The following is a 17,755-nucleotide window of genomic DNA, read 5'->3' on the forward strand; positions in this document are numbered from 1 at the left end:
TTCAGTTGATTGAGTTGATTGAATATTTTCCTATTCTGTAACAGGAGCATGAGCATTATACCTTGCCGAATACAGAAATTCAAAACAAACTGATTTGTTTTTATTATTTTCTTTCCATCCTTCTGACACTTTAAGGGCTAACATCAAAGGGCTGACATCGCAGAGCGGGCTTCCAAAATAATGTGTAGATTTTACATGCTTACATTACTAATTTTCACCTCGGCTTTGACGTACATGCTGTGTACACTATAAGGGGTACAAGGACTTTACATGAAAAAGGAGTTAACCCAGTCTTTTCTGATAACGGGTCAAAACTACACTATAAGGGGTTGCGCCAGATGAGTGTGCAATACTGCATTCAAAACCGCAAACGAACTGCTTAAAACTAACGTTTTTGCAAGCATAATATGTTCGTAAATAAACCAAAACACACATAATGACGTTGACGCTGGTTGACAGATCGGTCAGAATCCGATCGGTGAGATATTGCCCGCCAGCAATTTGCCCGCTCGTGAGGATCACGGTGATCAAAGTGATCTAATCTCCGAATAGGGTGTTGTATATACTTATTATTTATAGGGTACTGTAATTAATTATTTATTTAAATATTTTTTTGTTGTAACAGTTTAGTACGATCGATCGTTTAAGTGTTGCGCAACATAGTGATAAGTATTTTAGTTTATTTTAAATTGTTTTTTTTTAAAACTAGTGCTTGTTGAATTGAAATTATGTTGATTTTGGTGAAACAAATAAAGTGAAAATTGAAAGCTTGATTGTGCATGTAATTACAATAGTGATATAAGTTGAGTGAATAGTTTTAGATTATATTTGTGATGCACGTTTAAATGAATTTAACCTGTTGTGTGTTATTTATTACCACGTTTGGATTTTTATTTAATGTGCGTTGGCAAATATGATCTGTGATATTCATGTTAATTTATTATTCTCTAGTTGTAAGATACTTTTAATGATTCGCGCACGTTTATTTATAATTTGGCCTGTTTATCATTTATTTATTTATTTATTTATTTATTTATTTATTTATTTATTCACCATAGTCTTAAAATAATTTTAATTTTCAGTGCACATTGAATTAAAGTTTGTTTTTATATATTATTTTATGCATGTTTAGCCCTTAAGATGCATTGCAAAAATAAAAAATTAAATTATGCTTTGTCGTTTTAAAAGTAATCTGTCTGCCACAATTCGATAAATGCGAAGGATTGTTCGGGAAACAAAAAAAAGCAAAACACTTCGTATTTTCACATTTTTTCATTGGAGTGGTGGATAGTGTAACCGGTTGGTTACAAATCGTTTGATTTTTGTCTTCTTTTGTAGTTTTGAATGTTTAGCTCTAGAAAATTCATGTTTCTTGTTGAGTCTGACACCAAGATAGCACCACAGTAGGCTACATTTTACTGCTGGCTGCTGTCAACTAACAGAGGAGGAAAGGAGGAATATTTGGAAAATGAAATGAAAAAGCCGAAAAGGAAGCTTGCTTCCGTTTTTCGAGTCTCTTCTGTACCAGGCGTCCGTGTGTGAAGTCAAGTTCCTGTTAAGTGTTTGTGAACGTCTACGGAATTCACCCGGATACCGGATTGTCTTCGTCACGGCTCGGCCCGCAGACCCTTTGTGGTCTCGCGCCTAATACGTAAAGGACCAGCATCTTCGTCCTCGGGTTCTGCGGATCCCTAATTATTAAGGAGGACTTCCCTTCTCGGCCTGTCCGGATACGGGGCACTCTCGTGGGCAGGCCGATTAATAGTCAACGAAGGAAGACGCCTGCAACGACCGAGTCCAGCAACGCCCGCTGGCGCCGACGGTTTCGGCACCCCGTCGATACGCCCTTAAATCGACGGCCCTCCTGCTTCCGGAACTGGAATTCTGGAACCACGACGTCGCGACGCAAGACCACCAGCAGCACAATCACGGTTAGTTAAAAAATTACACGCCACACAAGACACAGAACATTGTTTTATACACACAGACAACACGCCACAAGAAAACGTTAATAAAAAAAAACGCAAAGTAACATGAAAATTCCCGATTTGTTGTATTTTACCCGAAAAGTCCTTGGTTACCCAGTAGCCAGCCGGCCCTGAGGTTCCGTTCTCTTAGAGTACCTTGCCTTGGCTGGTCTAGCCGCTGCTCATCAATCCGTAACAGGTTGGTCGTTGTGGAGCGGACGAATTCGATTGTTCTCATAAGAACTGAAGCGGGCGAATCAAATTGATCGCCATTTTGAATCGATCTTTTGGAGTAAGGTGGTTCAACTTGATTGGTGAGTAAGTTTTTTTTAATAATTTTAAATTGATTTTAAATTGATTCATAATCAATCAGATGGCGATATGATGCAGCGTTACAAGTTTAACACTCGTGTACAAGGCCCAGATGAATCATCGGAAAATTTTTTGTTGGCTCTCAAGCTTCAGGCTGAATTCTGTGAATTTGGAGCTTTCAAAGAAACAGCTATTCGTGATCGCATAGTTGTGGGAATTCGGGATAAGGATTTGCAATATAAACTCCTCAATGAGGATAATCTCACTCTTCAGATGGCTGAGAAAATGTTAGTGAACAGAGAGTTAGCGGGCAGTAGAGCTAGGATAATAAATGAAACCAATCAAGTTGCTTCCGTTAGAAATAGGCTTGGGCGTCGAGAGCATTTCATTAACAGGAAAGAAGCGAAAGACGAAAGATATAACAGGGATAGAAGTAGAAGTGGCAATCGTTTTCGCATGGGCTGGAGGAGACACAACAATAGCAGGGAAGGTTTTGATTCAAATCGGCATTCTGGATTGATTTGCAACTCGTGTGGCGAGCGTGGCCACATAAAGCGTAATTGTCCTGAGCGTTCAAAAGATGTTCCGAGATCAGTGAAGCATTTAAATAGTAATCCGTCTTCTTCTTCACAACTCAGCAATTATTTTGAGCGTCTTCGAGCAGATCTTCACTCTTCCTCTGATGATGATGATGATAATAATGATTCAGGTGAATTTTGTTGCATGATGGTATCGTCCAAAACTGTTAACAGTCCTTGTCTCCTGAATATTTGTATTGATGGTAAAAGCTTTAAATTTGAAGTCGACAGTGGATCGGCAGTTACAGTGATGAATGATTCGACGTTTTTTCGTTTTTTGAAAAAGAATTTAAACCATTGCACGAGGAACTTGATTTCGGTTGATGGATCGAAATTGGATGTTCTAGGCAAAGCCTCAGTGGACGTATCCTTCCAAGGATTGAATAAAAAGTTAGACCTTTTGATTATTAAAAGTAACTTTAAATTTACACCTTTACTAGGACGAGATTGGCTCGATATATTTTTCCCCAATTGGAGAGAAAATGCCTTTCGAATTGAAAATGTAAAAAAAGTTACCTTTTCTGATGACTGTGAAAATACGTTGACTAAAATAAAAAATAAATATACAACCATTTTTCAAAAAGATTTATCCACACCCATTAAACATTTTGTTGCTGATCTTGTACTTAAAGAAGATCGGCCAGTTTTCAAAAGGGCATATGAAGTTCCTTTCAGACTAAGGGATAAAGTTGAGGAACATTTAAATAAATTGGAAGCAGAAAAGGTTATAGAACCTGTTAAAACAAGCGAATGGGCTTCACCAGTGATTGCAGTGGCAAAAAAGAATGGTGAAATAAGACTTGTGATAGACTGTAAAGTGTCAATTAATAAACTTATTATTCCCAACTCTTATCCTTTACCTGTAGCACAAGATCTTTTTGCCAAATTGTCAGGTTCTACAGTTTTTACTTCACTTGACTTAGAGGGTGCTTATACTCAATTACTTTTAAGTGAAAAATCGAAACAATTCATGGTGATTAATACCATTAAAGGTCTTTACCAATACAACAGGTTGCCACAAGGAGTATCCTCTAGCGCGGCTATCTTTCAGCATGTAATGGAGCAAATTTTAAAAAATCTAGAAAATGTCTCGGTTTATTTAGATGATATTTTAATTTCCGGAAAAAGTTTTGATGATTGCAAAACAAAGGTTTTGTTGGTGCTTGACAGATTGATGGAATTTAATGTAAAAGTAAATTGGTCTAAATGTCGATTTTTTGTAGACAAACTTCCCTATCTGGGACACATTTTAACGGCAAATGGTTTATTGCCATGCCCTGAAAAATTAGCAACTATTAAAAATGCGAGTGTACCAAAAAATGTAACAGAACTCAAATCCTTTTTAGGATTGGTAAATTACTATTCTAAATTTTTATCAAAGTTATCAACTAAACTTCACTGTTTCTACAATTTATTGAGAAAGGATGTAAAATTCGAATGGACTAATGAATGTTTTACAGTATTTGAAGAAGTTAAACAACAGCTGATAAATGCTAAATTTTTGGAGTATTATGATCCGCAGAAGCCTTTAGTTGTGGTGACAGATGCTTCTGGTTATGGAATTGGAGGAGTTATTGCACATGAGATTAATGGCATAGAGAAACCAGTTTGTTTCACTTCATTTACGTTGAGCCCTGCTCAAATAAAATACCCAATCCTGCATCTAGAAGCCCTTGCTTTAGTTTGTACAATTAAAAAATTCCACAAATTTTTATATGGGCAAAAATTTACTGTCTACACCGATCATAAGCCATTAATTGGTATTTTTGGGAAAAACGGTAAACATTCTATCTACGTAACTCGAATTCAAAGATACATCTTAGAACTTTCTATATACGACTTTGAAATCTACTACAGACCTTCGGCGAATATGGGTAATGCGGATTTCTGTTCTAGATTCCCTTTACAGCAACCTATACCTAAAAGTTATGATCCAGATTTTATTAAGCGTTTAAATTTTTCTGAAAATTGTCCAGTGGATTTTAAAATTATTCAAGCTGAAACAAGAAACGATGCATTTTTAATATCAATTAAAAAATTTATCGAGGAAGGATGGCCAGAGAAATTTGGAAAGGAATTTAGAGATGCATATGCAAATAAAGAAGACTTTGAACTGCTCGAAAGTTGTGTACTCTACAAAGATCGTGTAGTTGTGCCAAAATCCTTGAAAAACAACATTTTGAAACTTTTGCATATGAATCACGTTGGAATAACCAAAATGAAACAAGTCGCTAGAAGGAGCGTATTTTGGTTTGGATTGAATGTAGATATTGAACAGTATGTTAAAAAGTGTGAGACATGTGTAAAATTGTCAGCATGTTCAAACAAAGTGATAAATCCTTGGAAACCAACTTTGAAACCGTTCAGCAGAATTCATGCGGACTTTTTTTATTTCGAGCATCAAATGTATTTGTTGATAGTAGACAGCCATACTAAATGGTTAGAAGTTTTTCTAATGAAATATGGTACAGATGCTTCCAAAGTAATTAAAAAATTTATTAAGTTTTTCTCAACCTTTGGACTTGCAGATGTTGTAGTAACGGACAATGGTCCACCGTTCAATTCACTGCCTTTTGTAAATTTTTTAGAAAAACAGGGTATTTCAGTCTTGAAGAGCCCTCCATATAACCCTCAAAGCAATGGGCAAGCGGAGAGAATGGTGCGAACGGTAAAAGAAACCTTGAAAAAATTCCTTTTAGAGCCTGAGCTGAAATCTCTTGATAAAGAAGACCGATTGGAATTATTTTTATTTAATTACAGAGATACGTGTACCTCAATAGATAGTGAATCACCTTTTGATAAAGTTTTCAAGTATAAACCGAAAACAATCATAGATTTGCTTCATCCTAAGCACAGATACAAAGATAAACCACAGGTAAATGAGCAATCAGAAAATATTCATGTAAATTCTAAATCCGATGAAAGTGAACTGTTTGACAGTTTCAAAAATTTAGTTCAAGGAGACAAGGTCTTTTATAAAAATCCAAGAAAGCATGAAATCGAAAAATGGGTTGAAGCGAAATACGTTAAAAGAGTCTCTAAAAATGTATTTCAGGTCGCCGTTGGAGGGATCACTGTGAACGCTCACAGAAATCAGCTGAAATCATTTCCAGCAAAGAAGACTAAAAACAACGTGATGACTTTTTTCGGCAGAGAAGGAAAGCGTCCCAGGATGGTCTCAGAGGACGATGAAGATGGACCGTTCAGAGGATTCCCGGACCCTTTGATGCCGGCAGTGAAGAAGAGAACGGATGAAGGATATCTTAACCTGAGGCGTTCAGAACGTTTAAGAAAAACAAGAATGGATAAAGATTTCGTGTACCAATAATGCGAATCGAAGAAAAAAAGAAAGCAAAATGTTTTAAAATTTTGTTTTAAGTTAGTGAAATCGAAAATTGAATTAGTAGTTTTCTTTTCTTAATTAAAAAAATGAATTAAATTATAATTTGTAATAAGTAACTAAAAATGCGAGAATTGTTATAATCCTATTTCGAATATGATTCTTGATCATCGTGGATCGATGATGGTTAAATGTCAAATGATTATTAGAACAGAATAAAACCTCTTTGGAGATAAAGTCTCGATCTTTCTGATCTGTGACTCCAAGCTAAACACACGCGTTTTCATTTCGTTTTACACCACAATCTGGGCAGTATGGCGAAGCCACATGTCCAAACCGGTAGTGGTACTTCATGAAGCATCCATGACCAGTCAGGAATTGCGTCATATAGAAGTCCACTTCACCGTGCCTTCTTCCGATCCAGCTCCCGATGTGCGGGATCAGATGATGGGTCCACCTTCCTCTCGTTGAGCTGTCCCACAGCTGCTACCAGTTGCACCCTAGTGTGTCTTTGGCGTAATGACATGATGCCAAATCAGATCAAAATATGACGGGTCCATCATGCTGCTTGATCATCGACAAAAAACGCTTCTGGAGGCATTCCTTGATATAGTTCTGGGTGTTCATTGTTTCCGATATGACGTACGGGCTAGATATTTTGCCACAATCCCAAATTGCCAGCCACACCATAACCTTCTTGTCAAATTGTTCGGTGAAAATGGCCTTCTTCTTTTCGGGGATATCCTTGTCCTTACGTACAGTGAAGTATTGTGGCCCAGGAAGGGTTTTATAGTCGAATTTCACATACGTTTCATCGTCCATGATAATGCACCCAGAACTTTTGGAAAATATCGAATCATACAATTTCCGGGCTCTTGGTTTGACAGAAGCTGCTTGATTTGGGTTCTTTTAAGGTTGCTTTTTGCTTCCGGTACGTCTTGAGCCCAAGTCGCTCCTTAGCACGCATCACGTTAGACGTCGAGGTCCCGACTTTTCTCACCATATCACGAACGGAAGCCGTTCTGGTAAAACCACTCAAAATTTACAAAAATAAATTTAGTTTTTAAATTTCAAATGTTAGATATTTTGAAGCACATTAGTTCTGCTAATGGAGTTTCGGATATCAAAAGTATATTAATGTGAAGAGTTATATTTCTAAATACTATTTATTTGAACATGATTCTGTTTCTTCTGTATTTCTTCGGTACACTACCAGGAGATGAGACTTGTTTTGACTCATTGTTCCTGAATGTGTTTTTTTTGTTCATTCAAGAAAATAAAAACAAAAACATTGTTACGACGATAGAGAACATGGATGTACGTTCATATCTTTTTAAAACGAGATGTGCCGGGAAATAAATATTTATAACTGTGTGTGTGATACTCTTCCGATCACAACGTCATCATGCACACTCAAAGAAAATAATTCGTCTCTTTCTCCCCTATATGTAAAATACTCCTTTGAGCTTACGACAAAAAACACAAAAATTACCCATTTATTTTGTATCAGGTTGTCGGGTTTCCTTTGGCTAGCGTTCTGAGTTTTCGTTTGTTCGAGAGAATTGTTTAGAAGAAATACTTTAAACTTAGCTTATATAACACACTCGCTTTGTTTTCTGTTTTCTTCGTAAGTAGATCTATTTTTTTCTCAGGTCAACTTAAAATTCTTCACTAACGGTAGAAATAAATAATTTATAAATAAAGTTTTCAAGTCATTATCACTAATTACAATCAGGAAATGGGGGTATGGTTGGAAACGAGTGTCCAACCGCAATTGTTTATTCGGGTTTCTTCCATTGCCTTATTATCATGGGATGAACTTAACGTATATTTGTATTGTGTGGCTTACATTTCGCTACATTTTGTTCGTTTGCAAGTTGAAAGTAACAGCTATTGTTTCTTCCTATTCTCGTTTTTGTTGTTCGTAAATAATACTATTGGTTATCAACCCGGCCCTATGCCTTTCAATCCAAATGTTTGAAGGATTTTATCGATGAAGTATAAATTTTCGTAATTTTTTGTCAAAATTTTTTTTTTCGTTCGCACAGTCCAAGGCTCATAAATGCAAATGATCAGGGATATGATTTGCAGGGTTTGATTGAAGCTGCTTTACAGAAAGTTTTTTTTTCGAAGCTTATTCATATTCAAACAGTCCGTTTTTCTGCAATCTTCGAGTTTATGTTCCGAAAAAAATATCTTTCAAATTAGAAAGCTTGAAACGAATCAATCACGTGCAGGCGCATTCTGTTACCCTCATGTTGATCCAAGTGCTCACTTTCAGTCGTTGAGGATTTACCGGATCCGCGTGGAGAATATCGATCGATTCGAGCTTGGACGGCGCACAGCATGGCTTGGGAACGTTGTAATCTTTATGCTCGTGTAGCATACTCTGAATAAGGGCATGGTTATTAGCTGCGTTGTATTTGTAAGGGCAACGACCCCTACAAAATCCAGCGTCGAATGTCTTTGGTTGAATGATGAAGTCGTATCCCACGAGGTCGCGGAAGTCTACCAGAAGGGGATGCCGACAGCATCGTTTATTGTTCGAGGTACAGGACGTGTGCTTAGGGGGAGAAATGTAATCTGACTTCGTCGGTCGAAACCGCTGAATTTTGGATCGTTTCTCCCGTTGCACCAATCGACCGACTACGTTTAGGACCGGGATTTCGTCGTAGGTTGTGAAGAAAGGAGACGAATCGTGAATCACAAAAACGTTGTTGTTGAAGCAGTTCTCACAATAGATTTCCAGTCCGAGATTCTTTCTAGATCCATCAAGCCATGTACGGACAGCTTCATCCATCGGCAGCTGGAACCATTTCTTATCGTTGAAGCCAATATCCGCTAATGCAATAGTCTTGGTCGTTAGCCAATGTCTTTCATAGGGCTCAACCAGCTGATAAATGTGTAAGTTGATGGTTTTGCCACCTCGATGATGGCTAGGTTCCATAAAATTACCACTCTTTCCGGAACCTAAAATAGCATTGCTTTGTCCGTTGTGTTTGAATTTGATCCTTCCTTTGCGACTATTGCGGCCGTGTTGTTGATCATGTTCTACGAAAGCAGGCATTTGAGGCTGTTTACCGTTGCCATTTGCCCCAAGTTCTCCATTCGGTATTCGAGCCCACGTTAACATCAGATTCAGTGAAGACTCTTCGATGTTCTCCGGTGATATTGGCGGTAGTTCCGAGAGCGTTTGGTGATGCCTTCGATGATGATGAGCTCCATGATGTTCGAAGGGATCGTGATACATGGATGGTGAGTTGATACCCGTCAGCTCACCGGTAGTTGCATTTCTGGTTGGTACATCGAACCGGATGTAGACCAGGTCATAGTTGTTGCTTAAAGATCGCTTGCGCCGCAAATTCTGATGATTCAGTTTGTGACCTACCGAAAAGTAATAATAAAGCAAATATTAATTATTTTATTCCCTTGTATGTATTATCAATCTTACCAGAATTTGGGAAGCTGTAGAGATGTCGCTGTTCCACCCAGCTGTCCTCTTCGTCCGGCGTGTCGTCGTCCGCCATCGACTCAGTCTCTTGTTCGGGTTCGAATTCAACGTCCCGACGTATCCTCCGGTTGAGTTCGCGATTGGCGTTGCGTCGATTGACCCGCTCCAGGTACTCTCGATATTTGGTTTCGTACTCCTGCTGGCTGATGTTCATCTGTGAATGAAGCGAGAAACGGGAAATGGGATTAGTTCTTCGATTGCTTATGTAATTAGTGCTTATATTTGAAAACATCATATACGAGTATCGTAATATTGGAGTAAATATGAATATAGGCGTGACAAGGAAAACATGGAAAAAACATTCTGGTGACTCAAAGCTGAAACCAATTTGGACGATCAGAATAGCAGCAATGCAATGCAACCATATATGCCAATTGCAACTGCCGGAAAATTGATCTAGTGAAACGCATAAAAACCAAACCCCGAGGGAATGGGTTCAACATGCAGGTTTTATACAAATGGAATGTCAAGGAGAATAAATCAATACTGATGTTATGAAATCGTTTGGTACATCTTTGTACCTGAAAATAATCACATTTTCGTAGATGACGGAAAGAATTAAAGAAACATAAGCTATCAAAGAACGAAAGAACATAAGCCGTAAATATCATGAATTTTTCGAAAAAGATACAACGGCTCACCGGCAGGACTTGAACCTGCAATCTCCGCTTCAGTACAAATTTCACCACGGTGAACGTGATGAAACCGGCGAACCCGAGCAATCGAGCTCTGCCGATCAACTGCTGGACCTTCTATCGAAAACACAATGTATATCCCGCATGTGATCTTTCCCGCTATTGATCTCTCTTGTTTCTCTAACCCCACCCATCGACTCGGGATTTAAGCTGTGAGCTGTGAGCTGTTGTATCTTTTTCGAAAAATTCATGATATTTACGGCTTATGTTCTTTCGTTCTTTGATAGCTTATGTTTCTTTAATTCTTTCCGTCATCTACGAAAATGAGAATAAATCTTTATTACTGTATTTTTGTAAATTTTCTACAATGTTGCCAGTTCAGCTAAGTTTACATCCACAAATATGAACTTTTTTCGAGGTGGGATTATAGGTATAAGATTCTATGCCGAACCGGCATTAACAAGCTTTCCTATAACTGGCATTGTCCTCCCAGTGCAACTGCATTGCATATGTCTGAAAGAAATCAAATAAAACATATCCCATATCCTATCACAAAACAAAGCAGGATGGAAACAATCAGCCAGCAAGGATAAAGAATAGATCATCTTAAATCTGGGCGAGTCTATCTCGAAGCTATGTTAACGAAATAAAAAAGTTTTGTACTCAAAATGTAGATTTTTTATTGCACTTTAAAGGAAAAATTATTTTAAAAAATTATTCCGATGTGGTTTTAATGAAATTTCGAACTTTTCGTCGAATACCACGCACCATAGTTTGGACACTCTGTTCGCTGACCTCAGCGACCATTTTAACCCACCATCTCTTCATCTCTGTTGCATCCCGATTCGTCCTACCATTCTTTTTCATCTTCTACTTGACAATTGCCCAATATTTTTCGATAGGGCGGAATTGAGGGCAGTTGGGTGGGTTGATGTCCTTTTTGACAAAATCCACCCCGTTGTCCCGATACCACTGTAGTGGCTGCTTGCCAAATCTGGCCAAAACTTTCATGGTCGTTTCTGAGACTTAATGTCTGGAAAATAAGTGCTCAGGCACTCCTCCTTGTATATCTTGGAGTCCATGGTCTTGTTTGTCAAAAAAACCGGGGTTTTCCATTCGCAGCTGCAAATACCTTGTTAGATAAAACACTTTCTTGCAAACTTATCGACAAAAACAAATTTGAACTTGCCGGGAACATCACCCCGACCAGTTGGGCTTGTGATATAGCTCAGTTGACAAGTCTGTTGTCTCCTGAGCCGATGTCCGCGAGTTCGAGCCCAAGAGTAAACATCGAACACAGTTGTACCGGATAAGTTTTTCAATAACGATCCGCCAACTGTAACGTTGATAAAGTCGCGAATGCCATGATAATGGTAAAACGACTATAATCGAAACAAAAAAAAAAAAAAAACCCCGACCAGTGGCTTTATGAAATTTTTGGCCAGGAAGCTGCCCAAAATCCATCTCCACGTGCGTTCCGTCATCCATGAGGATGCATCCGTCGTACCGTAAACTGGGGGAACTTTGATCAGCGGGGTAACTTTGATCAACATGAAATTTTTGCATATAATCATCATTAACTAAGTAGAAAGTTAAAATATCTGAAAACTGTTTACTACGTTTGAAAGCCTATAAATTGAGTTACAAATACGCTAAATTTTGTTTTTATTAGGTGATTTTTAATGTTACTTAAAATGTAATTTTAAAACGTTATAATATCTGGTTTTTCGAAGGCTCACAAACAAACATCTCTCCTGATAAAATTTAAGCATTTTGGAGCAAATGGGTGGTTATATATGAAAAATCAACTTTTTTCTTTGTTTAGACTTAGTTTGAGTGTTTTTTTATGGTCATTTGATGACAATTTTTGGATGTCATTTTCCATGAGAAAGCCCACATAGAACAAATGGCTAAAAACACTACCAAATGGTTCAGTTTGAAGAAAACAAGAACATGGGAACAGTGCGAGGACTTAGGGAATTGCATGTTGGTAATATTTTCATTTCTTTTTGAGACCAAAAAATTTTGAAAAATGTTTATAATTTTTGCCCCTAAATGTATGCAGCAACATTGTCCATCTTTTGAGTATATTTGTCTTTGAAAGAAAACGTAGAAAAATTCAATTGAGTCCAATAAAAAATAACTGTTATCAATATTTTGAGCCTTCTTTGCTAAATGGCATCAAAATAATAAATTTGAACATGTTGAGATACGTAAAAACCGTAGTGATCAAAGTTACCCCGAAACTCGAAGTCTGGTTTTGTAACAAACATTTAATAATTACCACCAATTTCGTTTGAGTTAGCTGCAATTAATGATCATGTTTTATACTGCTCACCTCAGTAAGTGTTTAAAAGCTTTTAGGTGTTACGAAAAAGCAACCCCTTTCAAAATATTCAAAAATGAATAAAAAAAAAGCGATCAAAGTTCCCCCAGTTTACGGTACTTCGTTAGAACCTTGTTGTATAACTTCCGGGCACGTCCTGGCTACTACATTCTGCTTCAATGCCCGGTTTGATTGCTTACTGGCCCGATACGATCGTATTCCTTCGCGCAGACGAATCCTTCAGACGGTGCACCGGTCGACGCAGAAAGACTCTGACAATTCACCTTCGTTCGCTAACCGACTCAGTTGGTGTACTGGGTAAGACTGGCAAGCCGAGATGGAATGTTGCAGTGAGTTCGATTCTCACTATATATTTTTTTCCAAATGCATCATTTTGCTTGGAAGTTTGAGTCTCCATGCCAGTAGGGTGCTTTTCCAATCATACATCATCTTTGCTACAGTACACTTTTCAGTGCATTTTCGACACAGAGACTTGCGCGCCTCTTCTATGGGTGTAGAAAGTTTTCGTCAAAATGTTTGGAGTTATTATTTATTTTCGGATTAATTTTAACACATCTGGAGAACGGTTGCCATGGACCGAGTGAATTTTAGGAATTATGTTCATCAAATTATGTCGTGAGACGAAATACTATGAAAATCTTGATCTAGTATATATATAAAAAAATGAATTTCTGTCTGTCCGTCTGTTGCCTATAGACTCGGAAACTATTGAATCGATTTGCGTTAAACTCGGCAAAAGGGGTCTTTGAGGGTCAGGAAAGGTTCCTATAATAGTTTGAGATCACTCCTACTCTCTGGAAGTGGGGAGGGGGCCTCTTAAACAAAAGAAACATGTTTTAATAACTCGAGATCCGATCATACAAATGATTCCAAATTTGGTATGGGAGTATAATTGGTTATAAAAAATGTTCATGAAATGGTTTGGTGCCCCTCCCTCCTTCTAATGGGTTAATAGGAAGCGGAAAAAGGGGCTTCCATACAATTTTTCGCACAATTCGAGAAATAATCAAGCAAATGGAACCAACTATGGCATGCGAAGGTTTATGGCTAGGAAAAATATTTTAAAATTGGTTTGAGGCTCCTCCCTCTCAGTGTGAAGATAGAAAAAGGGGAATGGCTCCCATACATTTTATTGCAAAGTTCGATAACGAATCACGCAAATAAAACGAAATTTGACATGGGTGGTTATTCGAGTACGAGAAATGACTATTTGGGACTCCACCATCCATACAATTTAATACATTATTCGATAAGATCAGATCATGCATCCAAATTTTAAAAAAGGAAGGCATAAGGCAACGAGTCAAGTTTCCATCTGTCCTTCCACTGGGGGATAAGCATGGGGGAGAGGGACTCCCTTTTATGAATCACTCGAGAACTAATCGAACAAAAAAACCAAATTTATCTTGGATGTTTATTCGAGTACGGGAAATGTTTTTTTTAATATTTCGAGACGCCTCCCTTTTTTCAACGGGAAGAGGGCAAGGAAGAGGGAGGTTTTCACACAATATTACTTATTATTCAAATAAAATAGCAGCAGGTATTTGAGTAGAATTTTTTTTATTGTTTAAGGCTTCTTCCCTTTTTCACTGATTCGATAGAAATGGGGAGCTCTCATACATTCTTTTCAATAACTCGAGTGCTAATCTAGCAGATGGCAACAAATTGGAAAGCGTATTTAAATACAAGAAATATTTCTTAGATCTCTCTTTTCTAAGATTCTTCTCTTTCTTATTCCTGACGGGATATAAATGATTCTATGGTTATTAAAAAAAACCCCTTTTCACCTTCCAGTGGGGAATAAGAGAGAGGAAAAGGAGTTCCGCACAATTTTTGTATAACTTGAGAATTTATCCAACGTTTTCGAGTTCGAGTTTTAAAGGAGATATTCTATACAGTAAAGAGCCGGGAATAGAAGAGGTTTTATCGCATAGTTTTTAAAAAATTTCAAGCTAAGAAAATCTTATTTTGCATGGACGGATTTTTTTTAATGATTCAAAACCCCTCCTTCTTCCAGAGAAGAAACGGGAAGAAGTAAAGTATTTAAAACTTATCGAGCAAATGGAGCCTTATGTTAAATGTGATGTTATTTTGTTACAAAAATGTTGTTATGGCAGTTCGTGGGCCCTCCCCACACTGCAGGGAAGAAAAGAAAATAAAAACGAGTTTTTAATGTCAAATTTACAAACATTATTAAAAAACAATTTGAGATCAAGTTTAAAAAATTCTGAGAATCTTATCTTCTTTGTATTCTAATAATAATTTGATGTAAAGGCTCTCATTGCGAAGATATCGAAAATTTATTTATAGTGACAGAGTTGCTAGCGAACCGGGAATACCGGGAAAAACTTTGGAATTTCACCTTGTCACCGGGAAACCGGGAAAAAACCGGGAATTTCGGCACATCACCGGAAAAATTGTCATGCTTGAGATTTTTTCGTTATTTTCGTTCATTAGTAAACAAACGAAGTTTGAATCACTTTTTTAACAAATTGCGGGGCAATATGAGATATCTAATTTTTTCGCTCTCCGCAAGTGTGCTATACTTACGAGCATAACTCCAATGTTATATATTTAATAATGAAAATATTATCAACAAAAGTAACTGCAGTCGAACCTGGATAAGTGAAGGTCCAAAGGACTGAACATTTTTTCTCGTTTATATGTCTTATGTAAAAATTATATGGAAAACAATCTCCTGTCGAAATCAAAGGTCTTTACCCTGATACAGAATAATATCTTACAGTCAAACAATTAATGTTCAGTCCTGTCTTATACACGATTTTGTATATTTTTACGAATCTTTAATTTAAATGTCTATGGCACTTCTAAAGTTATTCATTGTTTTGTATTGAAAAAAAGATTTTTCTCTAAACATGTCATTGGATTTGCGCAAAAAATATAACTGTATTCAGAAAATAACTAAATATGTTCCTGCAATCTAATGACTTTAAGTTTTGTAAGACAAATCTCCATTCAAGTTGATTTGAAAATATGTTTCAACGTATTTTTTTTTATATATTTCCATACAAACTATACAATTTTTTTCTAGAACTCTATAAAAATTCTAGAAGAAAATTTCACAGAAGTTGAAAAGTTCAAGATCAACTGATATCCATTTTTTTTGCAAAACTTCGAAATTGTGGAGCAAATCAACGAAACAGATGCCAAGTTCGTTAGATTTGTTTTCAAAAATCATGAAAATTTGTCAATTTGATACGAAAAGAATACGTGTTAAAAGACGCCTAAGTGTTTGTCATGGTTTTTAACCGGGTAACAAGTTTTGGAATACAATTTTTAGGAATTTGAGTCCCTTTCAATAATTTTTTTTATTCATCATAATTTTATATTGAATAAACGAATATTTAAATGGAAAAATCATAATTTATAACCGGGGAAAAACCGGGAAAAACTTTGGAATTTCAAAACAAAAAATCGCTAGCAACCCTGTAGTGAAATTATATTCGCACAATTAATTGATTTTTAGGGGGTGTACAAAGCACACCGGGTCAGCTATTAAATAAATAAAAATACATAGAAAATGGAAAATATTAAGTTTTTAGGCACATATAAGCATAAATAAAAAAAATGCTCGTGTATTTTGTTCGCGAAACTTAAAAAGAAGTTGTTCTGGACTCTCCGATGTAGACTCTTTAATGTGGCAAATTTTCAGAGATGCCGATTTTTTTTTCTTGAAATCTTCCTAAAAAGATACCGTGATCTGTCATCATTAGATAAGACATCTTAGAACAACGCCTTTCTTAATCATTTAACGAAAATAAATTGTAAAAATACTTATTCGCTGCGGTTTCATGACAATTTTAGTAACCCTCTAGAAACGCTAGAGGGTTAATAATCAGTTATTGTAGTAGCTCCTTTTAACAATTCGTTGTATTTGAGCCTTATTACTTTATTCTGAAGGGCATAAGCCACTATTAAACATAAGAATTCCAGAATTTTTCTCGCACGTATCAGGGCCGGGTAATTGCAAGCAGTTGTTCTTAAAAAAAACCGGGCATATCAAACTAAATTTTCCCATCCGGGTAATCTGATCAAAATCAGAAAAAATTCCAAAATCCAAAAAAGTCGAGAGGAAAATTTCGTTTCAAACAAATAAGTAATGAAAAAAGAGGAAAATTAAAGATAATCTCCGGCTTGAGTACATTTTTTTATGTTAATTTTGATGAAAATAATTTTTGCCATGAGATCAGCTGATAAGATCTTTATTATGCTCAGGTTTACTGGCGCTTAAGCAGGTAAAATAATAATTGAAAAATCAATAGAGCCTTTTTAAAAGTCAAATTTATGTTCTGAACATGCTGGATTTTTTTATGTAAATTATAGCTTAAAAACACTTTCTAGGAAACTTTTGCGACAAGATAATTTGGAAGTCTAAATAAAATATCACATCAAGTTCCTTGCCATGTTTCGCGAAACACTTAGAGGAGCATAGGTCAATGATCGGAAAGAAAGCTGTCTCAAAGCAGGGCTGACGTCTGTAAACATGTATGGAACGTCTTTTCTTCGTCTTTCTTAACTCATCATCAGCTATGGCTAACCACGGAAGCTACCCGTCAATGGAACCGTTTTCATGAGCTTTATACAAAAAAAAAAAAAAACTAGCCTCTAATGTTAGCGGATGCATGCAATGAAGGTGTTATCAGTGATAATCATAATCTAAAATCATCATCTCATTTATGCTTGGTCGAATTTGTCACAAAACGTTTTGCATCTTTTGACGTCAGGTGAAAAGACGTATGGCTTCATGCAATTGCGGCATTTCGTAGAAACAACTTTGGGAAAATACATATTTGTCCTAGTAGTTTAATGAATTTTTTTGGCTCATTTTATTGGAATCTCCACAAATGTAAGTTGTTTTGAGTTGTGAACATCCCACTGCAATCATAATCAAACAGGTATTTTTATTAGGATATCCTCGTGTAAGTAATCTTCCCGAATCTTCATAAAATGCCTCCCGACCTTACCTGCAACGGCTGTTTGCTGTGGTCCGTACTCATCCGATGAATTGTTTTACAGTTGCACAACTATTCCGCAGTTTGAAGTT

General features: G+C 36.7%; 1 protein-coding gene across 1 annotated transcript in view; it reads right to left on the bottom strand.

Annotated features, from left to right (window-relative positions):
- Nucleotides 1–7,344: 7,344 nt before the first annotated feature.
- LOC129748136 (uncharacterized) overlaps nt 7,345–17,755 on the bottom strand; it is a 102,975-nt gene continuing 92,564 nt past the window's right edge. Inside the window, exons 2-3 of the mRNA XM_055742635.1 lie at nt 9,649–9,862; nt 7,345–9,581 (exon numbers count right to left, since the gene is read on the bottom strand). Coding sequence (XP_055598610.1) covers nt 8,425–9,581; nt 9,649–9,862 — 1,371 coding nt within the window. The 3' untranslated portion in view covers nt 7,345–8,424. The remainder of the gene's footprint in view (nt 9,582–9,648; nt 9,863–17,755) is intronic.

Source organism: Uranotaenia lowii, chromosome 2, assembly GCF_029784155.1.
Source record: "Uranotaenia lowii strain MFRU-FL chromosome 2, ASM2978415v1, whole genome shotgun sequence".
In the NCBI taxonomy this organism is placed as follows: Eukaryota; Metazoa; Arthropoda; class Insecta; order Diptera; family Culicidae; genus Uranotaenia; species Uranotaenia lowii.